This window comes from Vigna umbellata, chromosome 3 (assembly GCF_029865625.1).
Source record: "Vigna umbellata cultivar VRB3 chromosome 3, Vumbellata_1.0, whole genome shotgun sequence".
Lineage (NCBI taxonomy): Eukaryota > Viridiplantae > Streptophyta > Magnoliopsida > Fabales > Fabaceae > Vigna > Vigna umbellata.
In genome coordinates, this window is record NC_142167.1 from 49,394,630 (window position 1) to 49,408,907 (window position 14,278).

At 34.0% G+C, this 14,278-nt stretch overlaps 2 protein-coding genes and 1 pseudogene across 3 annotated transcripts; 1 reads left to right on the plus strand and 2 right to left on the minus strand.

The window, feature by feature from the left end:
* The first annotated feature begins 2,452 nt into the window (after positions 1 to 2,452).
* On the plus strand, positions 2,453 to 4,261 carry LOC124842589 (uncharacterized). Its single transcript, XM_047319106.2, has 2 exons — positions 2,453 to 2,840; positions 2,953 to 4,261. The coding sequence occupies exons 1-2, from the start codon at positions 2,503 to 2,505 to the stop codon at positions 3,797 to 3,799; spliced, it is 1,185 nt and encodes a 394-aa protein (XP_047175062.2). The 5' UTR covers positions 2,453 to 2,502; the 3' UTR covers positions 3,800 to 4,261.
* A 106-nt stretch (positions 4,262 to 4,367) lies between these two features.
* Positions 4,368 to 6,758, minus strand: LOC148202823 (uncharacterized). Its single transcript, XM_088110878.1, has 2 exons — positions 6,412 to 6,758; positions 4,368 to 5,487 (listed from the first exon to the last, which is right to left on the minus strand). Exons 1-2 carry the CDS (start codon positions 6,702 to 6,704, stop codon positions 4,626 to 4,628), a joined length of 1,155 nt encoding a protein of 384 aa, XP_087967004.1. The 5' UTR covers positions 6,705 to 6,758; the 3' UTR covers positions 4,368 to 4,625.
* Positions 6,759 to 7,864: 1,106 nt separating this feature from the next.
* LOC148202824 (uncharacterized) lies at positions 7,865 to 10,017 on the minus strand (annotated as a pseudogene). Its single transcript, XR_015785253.1, has 2 exons — positions 9,707 to 10,017; positions 7,865 to 8,403 (listed from the first exon to the last, which is right to left on the minus strand). The product of XR_015785253.1 is annotated as an uncharacterized LOC148202824 (transcript).
* Positions 10,018 to 14,278: the final 4,261 nt, after the last annotated feature.

The window sequence follows — 14,278 nt, forward strand, 5'->3', positions numbered from 1 at the left end:
TCTTTGCTTTGACTTTGACCTAGGAGTTCTTCCTAGGGAAGAGGCTTTACCGTTCGACTTTGCACTAGGAGTTCCTAGAGAACTTCCTAGTGAGAGGACTTTAGCTCTTTGCTTTGACTTTGACCAAGGAGTTCTTCCTAGGGAACGAACTTTACCGTTCGACTTTGGACGAGAGTGAGCGTTCACTTTAGAACGTTCCCCACCGCTCGGTTTAGGACGAGAGTGAGGCCGTATAGAACCTCACCGCTCGGTTTAGGACTAGGGGTTCTCGGAGAGCGTTCCCTGGGTTTTGTTGACACCCGTGATGGCTTACTTCTGAGAGGGATTTACCTCTTCGGTCTTCACTTCAACAAGAGGGATTTACCTCTCGGTCTTTCTTCAACGAAAGGGATTTACCTCTTGGTTCTTGCACTCCTCTTGGCCGAGTGGTATGCATGGTCCTGTCATGTGCACTGTGAAGCCGAACAGTTGAATACTAGTGAGGCCGAATGGCCGAGCTTTTACACGGTTGAACACTTGATGCCATATTTGGGTAAGTGGTGAGTGCATTATTGGACCCTTAATAAATCTTAACAATATTGAATTAAGATATCATATAAAATAATAAAATGAATCTATATCAAAATAATTATCTGTAAAGTCGTAGAAGCTTGTTGACGTCGATGGTGAGACTACATCCTTGTCCAGTTCCTTGTGGTTATAAGGATGCCCCCGACCCCACGGTGGGCGCCAAAATGTTTCGGTAGATATTTTCGGGACCGAGACACAAACCTTTCTGACGCTTGAATCACGAGCTCCACCTGTTCCTTCCGCTTAGACCGCTCGGCTTCCACAGTTTGACTGCTTGGTTGACTTCCGTCTAGGTCGTTCAGTCACGTCAGTCTTGGCCGATCGGTTGCCTTCGTGCTCCAGGGGGGAGGTACCTACAAAAGGAACTCTGACGCTCAAGTTAGGCGTGTGATTTGAAGAACCTCGACTCTTGGTTGAGTATTTAGTGAATGGTTATCACTACTGAATGTTTGGGTGTTATGAAGGGTGAGCGTGAGTAGATTGTGAATGAAATGTACCTGGCTTTTGACCCTATCAATGTATTTATAAGTGTTTTATAGATAAAATAAAAAACAACCTTACTTGGAGATTCGGTTAGTTACTCATAAACAGTTTTATCAATATGAGCTTTACCAATATCTTTAATCAAATATTATAAACAAACTTATCAATATCTTTGATTATTTTATCATTCACTGAATTATTGGCCCAGTAACAACTTAAGTGTTGGTTCAATTACCATTTGAAGTAGCTTATTAGCGTTGTAAACCCAAACCATTCGACCATATTGATCAATGGCAGATAGATAGATCGACCTTATTCAATAACCGCTTGGTCAATAATACATACTATACATCACTATAATATTCATATTCATACTCTTAAATTGTTTTTGTAGTCAATGTGGTTTATATTAAAAAGCAACTTATATATCTTAAAATATGTTAAAAAAGAAAATACGACGAAACATATTTTATCATTTTTTGTTAATAAATTATTAATTTTTATTAACTGTTTTTTACACTTATGAGGTTATAAAGAACCTAAGCGTAAACCCAAAGACTTAGTGTTTTTTGAAGTTTGTCCATATAATTATTGATCTATACCTTTGATTTTGTTAATATCCTTTCGGTCTTAATTAATAAACTTTTTTGTTTCTCTTTTATAAGATTATTTTCTAATGGTCTCATTTTGCTTCTTTTGCTACATAACAAAACTTTGAAAAATAATTTAAGCTTATATTTTATTTCTGCATATTAATTATTTAAAAATAATTTAAAAAAGTATTACTATTACATATACATTTATTATTATTAATTACATAATCAATTTATAAATAAGTTTGAATAAGATATTAAACCAATTTGTTTTAACTTAAGTATTGATCAAATAACCATTTATTTAATAAGTACGTAGAATTTGTTTAAAGTGGAAAATTGCTTACTTTTAAATTGAGCAAATTAGATAAATACACAAAAAGCAAAAATCTGTTTATTTTATGAGAAGAGCACCTACTTTATAAAATATGCACTAATAAACTCATTCATAATATTTGATATACAAGATGAATTACATAATATTATTTTCGCATGTTATATTTTAAACATAAACTATATATATCAGAATACCAATGTTGGTGGTGTGTTCGATATTCATTCATATTTGATTACGTGTTTCGTAGCAAATAACTTGGCAGCTCAGAATTTCTGTCTGCAATGTGTCATCTTTGTAGCATACAAGGTTAGAATGTCGCCTATTCCAGTATAATCTAAATCCAAATGCAGAAACCGAACAGAATATCTCTCCAGCTTGCAACAGATAAACATTATCACTTCACTTTTTCTGATAACACTTAGAATCTAGAAATTTAGCGCATATTCATGAGAAGCAAAGATTGAGTTTGTAACTAAGATTGAATTATAAGGAAATACATCAGAAATATCAGAGAGAAAAATGTACGTGACAAGACCATTTTCTATGTACAAGAGGAACCCTGAGGTTCTTTCAGATCCTCCATTGGGACCAAATTCAGGTTATCTTGTAATATGGGATGAACCAACATCTTACAGTTGTTTCGGATTATGTGAAGACCCAGAAATCAAGAATCTTCCTTTTCCTCAGGACAAGAATTTAATCATCACAGACACATACACCAGCCATGCAGCTCAACAAAGTAACCCTCCCAACCAAACCATCGCATACTGGGAAAAGGTCTTGTTCATCCCAGTATTGAATCAGCCACTGTCTTCAAACCGCTACTACGCCATAAGAAGGGACGGGAATTATCAAGGGTATGGATCAAATTTTTCTTCCAATCGAAGTATCTAGCTTCCAATAACTTCAATATTATATATCTATTTTTTATCCAATTTTTTATCTATTCTCGACGTGAATTTATTTCAGCGAAGCAAGCACAAGTTCAAAGGAAGGAGAAAAAGCTACTTGTTTCTGTTTCCGCTTTGTCAAAGATGTTGAACCAAGACCTTTGGTTCCCTCTGATGATTATCAGAAGGTTGAAATAACCAATAAGCATAACGGTTTTCATGCAAAGTCTGTTGCCCCAGATGGAATTCCTCCTGACTTCTTGAGGAGTAAAGGTTGGCGTGTAAAGGCTAGCACTCCCCGCAATTACCATTTGGATGAAGCTTTAGGCTCGAATGACTCTTTACGCTCCAAGCTTCCAGATTTCAACTTCCCATTGTCTAATGGTAGTTCTGAATCGGTGGTAGTTGGAAAGTGGTACTGCCCTTTTATGTTTTTGAAGGAAAGAATGAGACTGAATGAGCAGATGGAAAGGTCATTGTTCTATGAGGTCACACTAGAGCAAAGATGGGAAAAAATATTTTCAAAGGAAGTTGCAAACAGTGAAGATAGTGTGCTTGTTGAAGTTGTCATTCAGACAGAAGTTGTGAAGGTTGCAGGAAGGGATGCTGTTTGGGATGAAAGTGGGGTGGTTGAGAAGGTGCTGTGGTTTAAGAGTGTTGATGAAACTGGAAGAGAGATGAGTGTTGGACTGAGTTTGGAAGTGGTGGAGAGAATGAAATGGGAGCAGAAAAGAGTTGGGTGGAAAGCAAGTAATGGAAGGCAAGAGAGAATGATGAGAGTAGAGGAGTTTAGAGGAATGAACAAGTGGGAGAAATTTGGTTGTTATATGCTGGTAGAGAGTTTTGTTTTTAAGAGAATGGATGGAAGTTTGGTGCTGACTTATGATTTCAGGCATCCACATCAAATTATGTGCAAATGGGAATGAGAGTTATTACAATCTAGTTACTATGTGATTGTTTTGGAATGCAGAGCTAGAACAAGGGGAAATAGTTCACCTTCCCATATGCTTTGAAGATATTATTTCTTTGCCTTATATGTATGCTTTGTAAACGCAAGAACAGTAGTTGTTATATAGATATTTTGTGTGTAATTTTACTTTTAAAAGCAAGTTTGGCCTTTTCAGTTAGGACATATAGCATCTTTAATCGTGTAAGACTCATCATATTCACCATCCCACACCCAAGTGTCTTCATTTTCCTTCCTTAAATATATCATAGATAATTGTAACATTAGTGCATGTATTTATGGTTTTTTCCATTCAAACCATTATCTCCTCCCAATCATGTTCCATTCCCACTTATCTTCATTCCAATCTCTGAACTCCCCTATGAAGTTGCTTGTTTGGTATTCAAATTGACATATAATCTAGGATTTGAATGCATGAAAACCGATGGTGTGGCCAAAAGAGGATGGGAGGTGAGTTATAAAATCCATGATATCAAGTACTAGACCGGACAGAAAACAATTTAAAAGGTTTTCAGGAGAGAGATTGATGACGCAGTTAGAACACTGTTTATTGAAAAAGAATCCTAAATCCCTGAAAATCCTTTAGCCATATTGGCTTGGTCACATTTCTCTTGGATCTGGATATATGAAACCCAACATGATGCATATAAGATTTTGTTCTCATGGGCTATCTTATTTGCTTTCCCTTAGTCAACATTAAATAACATTACAACTCAAATATGCAGAAAAGAAAAACAATAACTAACCAAACGTTAAATAACACAAGAATGCAGAAAAGAAAACAATCACTCCCATTTGCACTTAATTTGATGTTTGTGTCTGAATTCGTAAGATAACACCAATCTGCCATCCATTGCCCTTAATATAAAACTTTCTACCAGCACGTAGCAACCAAATTTCACCCACTCGTTAACTGTTCCTTCAAACTTCTCCACTCTTTCCACTCTCACTTGCTTTTCATTCCCTGCAATCCACCCAACTCTTTCTTGCTCCCATTTCATTCCATTAACAATTTCCAAACTCAGTCCAACACTTCTTTCAGAGGTTCCATCGCCAAAACTCCTAAACCACACCACTTTCTCATTGTCAACACCATCCTCATCCCAAACAGCTTCCTTTCCTGCAACCTTGGCAACTTCTGTTTGAACAACAACATCTATAAACACAGCATGGTTCTCACCACTGTGTTCATTGTTTTCCTTCGAAAATATCTTTTCCCATCTTTGCTCGAGTGTCAACTCATAGAACACTGACTTCTTCATCTGCTCCTTCAGTCTTATTCCTTCCTTCACAAACATAAAAGGGCAGTACCACTTTCCAACAACCACTGATTCAGACCGATCATTGGATAGTGGGAAGTTAACACCAGGAAGCTTGGCACGCAAGGAATCATTGGCGCCTAAAGCTTCACGTAAATGGTAATTGCTGGGAGTCCTACCATAAGCTGTCCACCCTTTATTCCTCAACAAACCAGCAGGAATTCCGTCTGAGGCAACAGACTTTGCCTGGAAACCGTAATTCTTTTTGATGATTTCAACTTGCTGATAAACATCAGAGGGATCCAAAGGTCTTGATTTAACATCGCTGACAAAACTGCAACATAAACAGGTTCCCATGTCCTCTTCCTTTGAACTTGTGCTAGCTTCACTGAAATCAATTCAAGAATCAAAATGATGTTTGAAACCACACTCTTCAAGAGTGTGTGAATGCAATAACGTTTCCAATCAAATTCATGAGATAACATTATTATGATTAATTACTTCCATGCCCATAACTCCTGTTTTATCTTTTTAAAAACTTCGAAAAAGATGTTAGAAAGTGGTTTTTAAACCTAACTCAACCCATAAAACTAGCTTGTAAGGTTTGGTTTGCATCCCACTTATATAATATAATTTGGTTTTATCTCTAGTCGACGTGGGACTTCCAACACACCCGCTTCATGTCAAGATATAGACATATCGAGCGTGAGAGTAGAATTAATGGATGGTCCCGACAACGGATGAAACAGAATGCTCACATAGATCTCGCTAGGATAGACTCTTACTGTGACTCTGATACCATGTTAGAAAGTAATTTTTAAGTTTAATTCAATCTCACAAAACCGGTTTGTAACTCTTAAATAACGTGAAACTATTAGAACAATTACAAATTTCAAGTTTAAGAGATGAATATTATCCAAAATGTTGAGATTTAGTTATACTTGACCTGATATAAACTTTAGCTTTTCTATACTGTTTGTGTGACATTTATTATTGAAAGTTCCACGTCAAAAGATAAAACCAATTTATAATATATAAGTAAATACAAATCTCATATAAAACTAATTTATAATATATAAGTAAATATACAAGGTTGATTTTATAGGATCGACTTAAGATTAAAGTCACCTTCTTCACATTTATTAGAATGTAAAAACATGCTTCTTTAGACAGACTACATAATACTAACATTCAGCAGAAAGAGTGGTTGGGAAACACTTACGCTGAAACTAGTTATGTTGTTAAAATTTTGTGTTATAAAAAGCATCCTTTGAACTTTAACTGAAATAAAGAAAGGAATAATAATTCATACCCTTGATGCTTCCCCCTCTTTCTTATCACATAGTAGCGGTTTGATGACAGTGGTTGATTCAAGACTGGAACAAACAAGGCTTCTTCATCATCACTTCCATAGTTGATGGTTAAATTTTTGTCCTGAGGAAAGGGAAGATCGCTGATAGTAGGGTCCTTGCACAAACCAAAACAAGAGTATGTCTGAGCTTCTTCATCAAAGATTACAAGATAACCTGAATTTGGTCCTGCAGGAGGCTCTGAAAGAGCACCAGGGTTCCTTTTGTACATGGAAAGGGGTCTTGTCACATACATTTTCTTCTCACTCTCCAATATTTTTCAGCAGCTTAACAACTCATAGATACCAATAGTAGATTGGTTTGGTTTCATAACCAAATCTATTCATTGACCAAGTCAAAGAGCCTGTGGATAGTCTCTATACGAAAGGTATATTCATATAGGATAGTTTGCGAGTACGACAAATAAATATTTAATAATATATGTGCTTATCCATAATATAAAAAACATTGTCTTCTTATCACGGTAATGTAAGAAATAGTTTGAACTTTGAATGGACTATTATCAATTCATTGATTAGATCAAATCGTGTGGATGAATTTTCAACAATGGGTCAACTATATACCATGTTCATTTGTAGAATATTTTACATGCACAAATATCCAAATATTGAATGTATCGGAAGCTAATATAAAACTGTTAATGAATAACTAATTGTAAAACACAAGAAATCATAAGAAAAGGTTAAAGTATTTTTTTAGATGATTTAAAAAGTCTTCAGAAAGGAGCATTTTGGCGTTTGATATATTAAAAGAAAAAGAATGCGAAAACAACTTAACGCATAAAGTATTAATTTGACAAACTATATGTAAAATGTTGGAAAAATTTAAAAATGAGTGACTTCAATCTAATTTCTTTTAGTCAGAAATTTTGTAATCTTGTTTAATTAATCCATCAGGGATTAATATGTTTGATAAATTAATTCACCGATATTTTGTTCTCTTGCTTTATTTTATATGTTTATTAATATATTATAAAGTTTAAATAAAAGTCACAATATTCTTTGTACAAGAAATATTTCCAAAACTCAATAAAAACAAAAATATAATCGATAATGTTCGATCAAATTTATGATGGAATGTGAAAAATGTAAAAACAAAATAAGTTATACCTATAGAATGAGTTGTCCCAAATTTTAATATTTTTAGTCTCCACAGTGTTAAGTATAGCAATATTTAATGCCAAATACAACTCTAACAATTTAAACATTTAGAAAAGAAATATTAATTTTCTTCTTAGATATACTCTTCATGGTACATATATCATTCAGTTAAAAAAGTTCTCTCTCATGTACCTTAAACCTAACCCTCTACATGGCATATTTTAAGTAAATAAATTGAGTAGTTAAAAATATCCTCCAAATTGTGGTACAACTTCAATGAATTTGTATGTTTCCTCCTATGACAGTAGCCTCAACTTTGCACTTGACATTTGTCTTTTCACACCACTCCTTACACTTGACTAGATCTGTAGATGAGATGTACATACAACTTGAAGTAGGTATGTACTCCAACAAGGAATTTTTGAACTGATGTTGCAGCGTTGGGGCAACATCCCACATGTACTACCTGCTAGAAGCAACCCTCTAGGCTATGCTAGTTGAGTTTGGTCAGGAATCTCTTTGCAATCTCTTTCAGTTGATTCAGTCAGTCCACCTAGAATCTTATTTGTGCTATCTTGTTTTCTATTGATCAGAATATGAAACCGTAATTGCTGAGAGTCGTAGCAGTAGCTGTCCACCCTTTATTCCTCAACAAACCAGCAGGAATTCCGTCTGAGGCAACAGACTTTGCCTGGAAACCGTAATTCTTTTTGATGATTTCAACCTGCTGATAAACATCAGAGGGATCCAAAGGTCTTGGTTTAACATCGACGACAAAACTGCAACATAAACAGGTTCCCATGTCCTCTTCCTTTTGAACTTGTGCTAGCTTCACTGAAATCAATTCAAGAATTAAAAATCATGTTTCAAACCACACTCGTTATTAGAAAGTGGGTTTTTAAGCCTAACTCAACCCCACAAAACCGGCTTGTAGGGTGAATGTGACTGTGCCGGAGAATTATTATAAGAAGGAACTACTGTAGAAGAATCTGTTGTAACATTGTGGACTCTTTTGGATTTGAGATCAGGTGGTAATCCATGTATTAGAAAGCAAGTATCAATGGTGTGGTTTGTCCTGCCACAGTGAGTGCATTGTCGAGGTGCACCAAACCTTCCCCGTGAGGAACGAGCCTGAGAACCTTGATATGAACCCACTTTCTAATGCTCGTCAAGAGTGTGTGAATGCAATTTTTGTTTGGAATCAAATTCATTGAGATAACATTAATCACTTCCGTGCCCATAACTCCTGTTTTATCTTTGAAAAACATTTTGAAGAATTCGAAAAAGAAAGTATATTTAAATTACCTTTTATTTAAACTCTGAAATAACGTGGAACTATTAAATAATACAAAACTGTTAGGATAATTACAAATTTCAAGTTTAAGAGATGAATATTACCCAAAATGTTCAGATTTATTTATACTTGAACTGACGTACACTTTAGCTTTTCTGTATTGTTTGTGTGGCACTTACTAGAATGTGAAAACATGCTGCTTTGTCTAAGTTTCTCGCAATAAGTTGAACTAGGACAGACTACGTAATACTAATGTGTTAATACTTAAAAGTTTATCGATTAGATTCTAAAATTTACGGAGACAAGACCAATTTATATATAAGTGGGTGTAAACCTTAAATTCAAAAATCGATTTTGTGGGGTTGAGTTAGGTTTAAAGTTTAGTTCTTAATATGGTATTAGAGTCAAATATTCTTGCGATATTTGTTGTTTGTTGGGTATATTATTCCACTCGCTATGGAGTCATTATCAGACTTATCACTAATGTTTAGTCTCACGCTCAAGATCTATATATCTCGGCGTAAAGAGATATGTTAGAAGTCTCACGTCGACTAGAAATAAAACCAATTTAAAGTAGATAAGTGAATACAAACCTTATCTTACAAATTAATTTTATGAAGTTGAGTTAGACTTAGAAGTCCGTCTCTTAACCATACTAAGGAGTGTTTAAAGCTTAAAAGTTTATGGATTGGATTCTAAAATTTATGGAGGTCATTTTTCATTACGCATAAAGAGTGGTTGGGAAACACTTATCCTGAAACCAGTTATGTTGTTAAAAGCTTGTGTTCTAAAAAGCGTCCTTTGAACTTTAACTGAAATAAAAAAAGTGATAATAATTCATACCCTTGATGCTTCCCCGTCTTTCTTATCACATAGTAGCGGTTTGATGACAGTGGTTGATTCAAGACTGGAACAAACAAGGCTTCTTCATCATCACTTCCATAGTTGATGGTTAAATCCTTGTCCTGAGGAAAGGGAAGATCCCTGATAGTAGGGTCCTTGCACAAACCAAAACATGAGTATGTCTGAGCTTCTTCATCAAAGATTACAAGATAACCTGAATTTGGTCCTGCAGGAGGCTCTGAAAGAGCACCAGGGTTCCTTTTGTACATGGAAAGGGGTCTTGTCACATACATTTTCTTCTCACTCTCCAATCTTTTTCAGCAGCTTAGCAACTCATAGATACCAATAGTTGATTGGTTCGGTTTCATATATATAGTGTGTACCAAAATCAACTCATTGACTTACTCAGAGCCTGTGGATTGTCTCTATACGAAAGGTAAATTCACATAGAATGTTTTGCGTGTACGATAAATAAATATTTAATTATATGTGTTTATCCATCTAATATAAAAAACATTGTCTTCTTATCACGGTAATGTAAAAAAATAATTATCATGCATGCGTGTGATTAATTCGTTTCAAATTACAAACTAATAAAATAATAATACTGACAAAAAATTATTAAAAAAAATTATTAAAATATCATAGTTGTATCAATTCATTGATGACTTTTTTATCATGCAACTTCAATTATTTTATTCTACACTTTCAAAAAAAATTTAAATTTCAAAACTGCCTATTTAATTCAAAAAGTCATACTCTACTTTTTTATGCCTTTAAAATTCGATACAGAAATTTTTCATTTTCTCCGATTTTAAAATTTTAAAATTTAATGAAATGTATTTTCTTTATTAGATTGTGAAATTCGATAAAAAAAATTTTTTTATCAAATTTCCAATTTTTTTAATGAAAGGTTTTCTATTTTTTTTATCAAATTTTAAAATTTAATAAAGTTCTTAAAAATCTTTTATTGAATTTTGAAATTTGATTAAGAAAAAATATTTTATTAGATTTTAAAATTCAATAAAAGGAATTATAATCTTTAAAGACTATTTTTGAAAATTGAAGTTGGAGGTAAAATGTTTGGAGATATCAGATGAAACAGCCTTCATTAATTAGATAGCGTGTGGATGAGCTTTCAATAATGGGTCAACTATATAGTATGACCACTGGTATGTTCCTATAGAATTCGATAAAAATGACAGATCTTGAATTCGAGAAAAATGTTCTCTTTGACTGTGTATAAGGGAAAAGGATAGAGAGTGATTCTCCCTGCACCTTATGGCCTTCGTCCAATACCTCCAAAATATATTTTAATTCTAAGTATACCTTGGCACAGTTAACGAGAATATTTTGGATTTTTAAAAAGTTGACTGAAACTCTGCCGCATCTCAAACTCAAATCCTACACCTCTTTCAAAATCACTCCTCCCTTTGTCTCCGTCCTCCTCCTCTGCCATTCTTCTCTCCCCCGTATCCTCTACCACCGCCCTCCTTCTTGTGCCAACGTTCGTCCTTCGTGGTTGTTTTCCTCACAAATCTCAGGTGTTTATGGCGTCTAGGTTAGTACCCTTCATGCATCTGATTTGTTTGCTGTCATACAATATGCATGTGCTTGGTTGGGTGTTCGCTTCGTGCTTGGTTGGGTGTTCGCTTCGTGCTGGTTGCCGGAGATTCAATTCGTGTTCGTCGCCGGAGAGCACCCGTTGGTAACAGACTTCCGCAGTTGGAAGTGCGGTGGAGAGAAACCGCATTTGGATATGCGGAAAGCGGCTCAGACTAACCTCACATGGAAGTGCGTTAGTTGTTGCCGGATTTCAAATGCCGTTAGGTTTTTGAAACTATAGCTTTTTTAATTTTTATTATTAGGTTAGTGTATATTTATTTCATTAGGTTTATTTTTTATTAGGTTAGTATAATAAATTTAATTTTTTTTTGTTAGTTGTTAAATAAAATGTTTTCTTTTAATATATTTTGATTTATTTTATTTGTTTGTTAAATTTTGTTGAATTTTTTATTTTTGAACATATTATTATTTTCGTAATATATTATTTATTATGTATTTAATTTTATTTAATTTTTTATGAAATTGAAATAATTATTAAATTTTTTATTGAATTAAATTATAATTATCATCTGTAAATTTTGTTAAATATTATTTTGGATTTATTTGTAATTATTTAATTATTATATATGTATTTTTTTAAATTCGTAGCATAAAACATAATAAAAGAAAAACATGCACAAGAAACGCACTTCAAAGTGCAGCAGAAACATATAAAACGCACTTCGAAGTGCGATCAGTAGAAAACGCACTTTGAAGTGCGGTTAGGAAATATTAATTAATTAAGTTTTGACTTTTTATTAAATGAAGGATAAAGAAGTAAAATTAGGGGTGCAGAATAAAGGCAGTGAGGTGTAGGAAGAATCACACAAAGATAGATCTTGAATTGGATGGCAGGACGGCTCAAATTGATTGGTTGTGGTGAATAAGTAGTATAGTAAGGTATATACTATGTGTTTGTGATAATAATGTGTAACAATGTTTATGTTATTGGCTTGCTATCGACGTGTTTCACACTCAATATTATAAAATTACATATGTCGAAGTGAAAATAAGATTTGTGCAAGATAATACCATCACATCACTCAATTGTCATTCTAATTAACAAATTTTTTAACAAATTTTTAATTGAAAAATTTTAAATTTTTAAAGATTTAATAAATCATAAAAAGTTATTAAAGATTTAATTGAAAGTTTTCAAATTTATTAAGCAGTCGTGATTAAATCTTATTATTATTATTAATGTTTTATTATTATCATAACTTTTTATTATCATTATTATTATTATTATTATTTATTATCGTTATGATATAGGTTGATAATTTACATTTACACTATCATTTTCTGATCTAATTTGGTATTTACCATATCTAAGAAAGCTAAATCTCGCCTCCCTGAATTTGATTTATTTTTCAAAGACTTGGTCCTTATTGTTTAAATTATCAACGGTGTAGATTCCACGTAAAAAAAAATGTAATGACATGTCACACATCTTACCATATCATCATCATCTTTCCCAAATCAGAAATCCTAATTTTTCTTTCACTAGCCCGCCGTTGTGCACCACACTTAGGCCATCATCTTCTCCACATCGTCGGACCACCACGAGCGTTGTTGAACCACCACAAGCTTCGTCGTTAGCAACCGCACAAGCCACCACAAATAAACATAGAAAACTAATCTATAAAAGAAACTTTTCACTACAACGAATCAGACCTACACTGTGAGCCCAAATAGCTATGTACCATGAAAACCACTATCAACATTTCACCATCTTGATCTTCTCCCCAACTTCACGAAAGCCTACAAAGTGATACTCCAAAAATCACAAAATCATTAAACTTGGAGAAAACTCAAATCGCAAAAACTCAATTCACGATGAACCCCCAATTCGTGAAATCGCGCCTCTTCCGTGAAAACCTGTAAAATTCCAAATCGCACCACTGAACTTGTTCAACCTCCATTATTTACGCAAATCCATTTGCAAGGAACGAAACTCCTAAATCGTTTTCCATTAAATCACAAAAACCTATAGAAATTAGGGTGTTTGATTGGGAAAGATGATGATGATGCAGTGAGATGATGATGTGAGTCAATCATTGTAAACATTATTGTGTGACAAATCATTCTTAATGACTAACCTGGATACTATGACGTGAACAATTTAAACATCGTCAGGACCAAATTGAACATAAATATATAAAAGACTACATTGAACATTCGAAAAAATAAATCTCCCATGGAACAAAGTTGACGAAAATAGATATCAACAATAGTATTAAGCCATAAGCAGTTGCTCCTTCCACCACCACGTAATACTCCCTGCACCTCTCTACTTTTCATATATTCCGAAAATACCCACTGTAAATATAAGTTTTACTATTTAACTTGACTAAATTTTTTTAAAACCCTAAATCTGCCCTACACCCCATCGACAGTTTCCAATATCCGTTCCCTTACTAAACGCATGCTGACATCCGTTGCACAGTATTAAGAATATAAACCAATAAAAATAACTAAAAAAATATAAATACAAAAATATAAAAATAACTAATAATTAAAATACTGAAACAGATGTCAATGTTCGTTTTGTGTGAAACAAATATCAACATCGGTCAATCCACCCTTCAACGGATCCCCATATCCGTTCACGTATCTTCATATCCGTTGCACAACAAATATTGACATCTGTTTTATTTATCCACACTTGTTTCCGTTGCTTTGCTTAATCAACCCGCTGCACGACCTTCAACCACCTTCAACAACCAATGCACCACCACCTTTAATAACTACCACTACACCACGCTACCACTACACCACGCCACACACTGAAGCTTTCCACCTCCAACAAAACACACCAGGGAGAAGAGAAACACACGGGGAGGAGATGAGAAGCAGAGAATTTGAGCTCAAACATCAAATACATGGGATGCAAAGTCTATATATCGGTGGAAACGGGTGTAAATATGAGTGAAAAGTAGTTGGAAGTTAAAAATATTTACCGAGGGA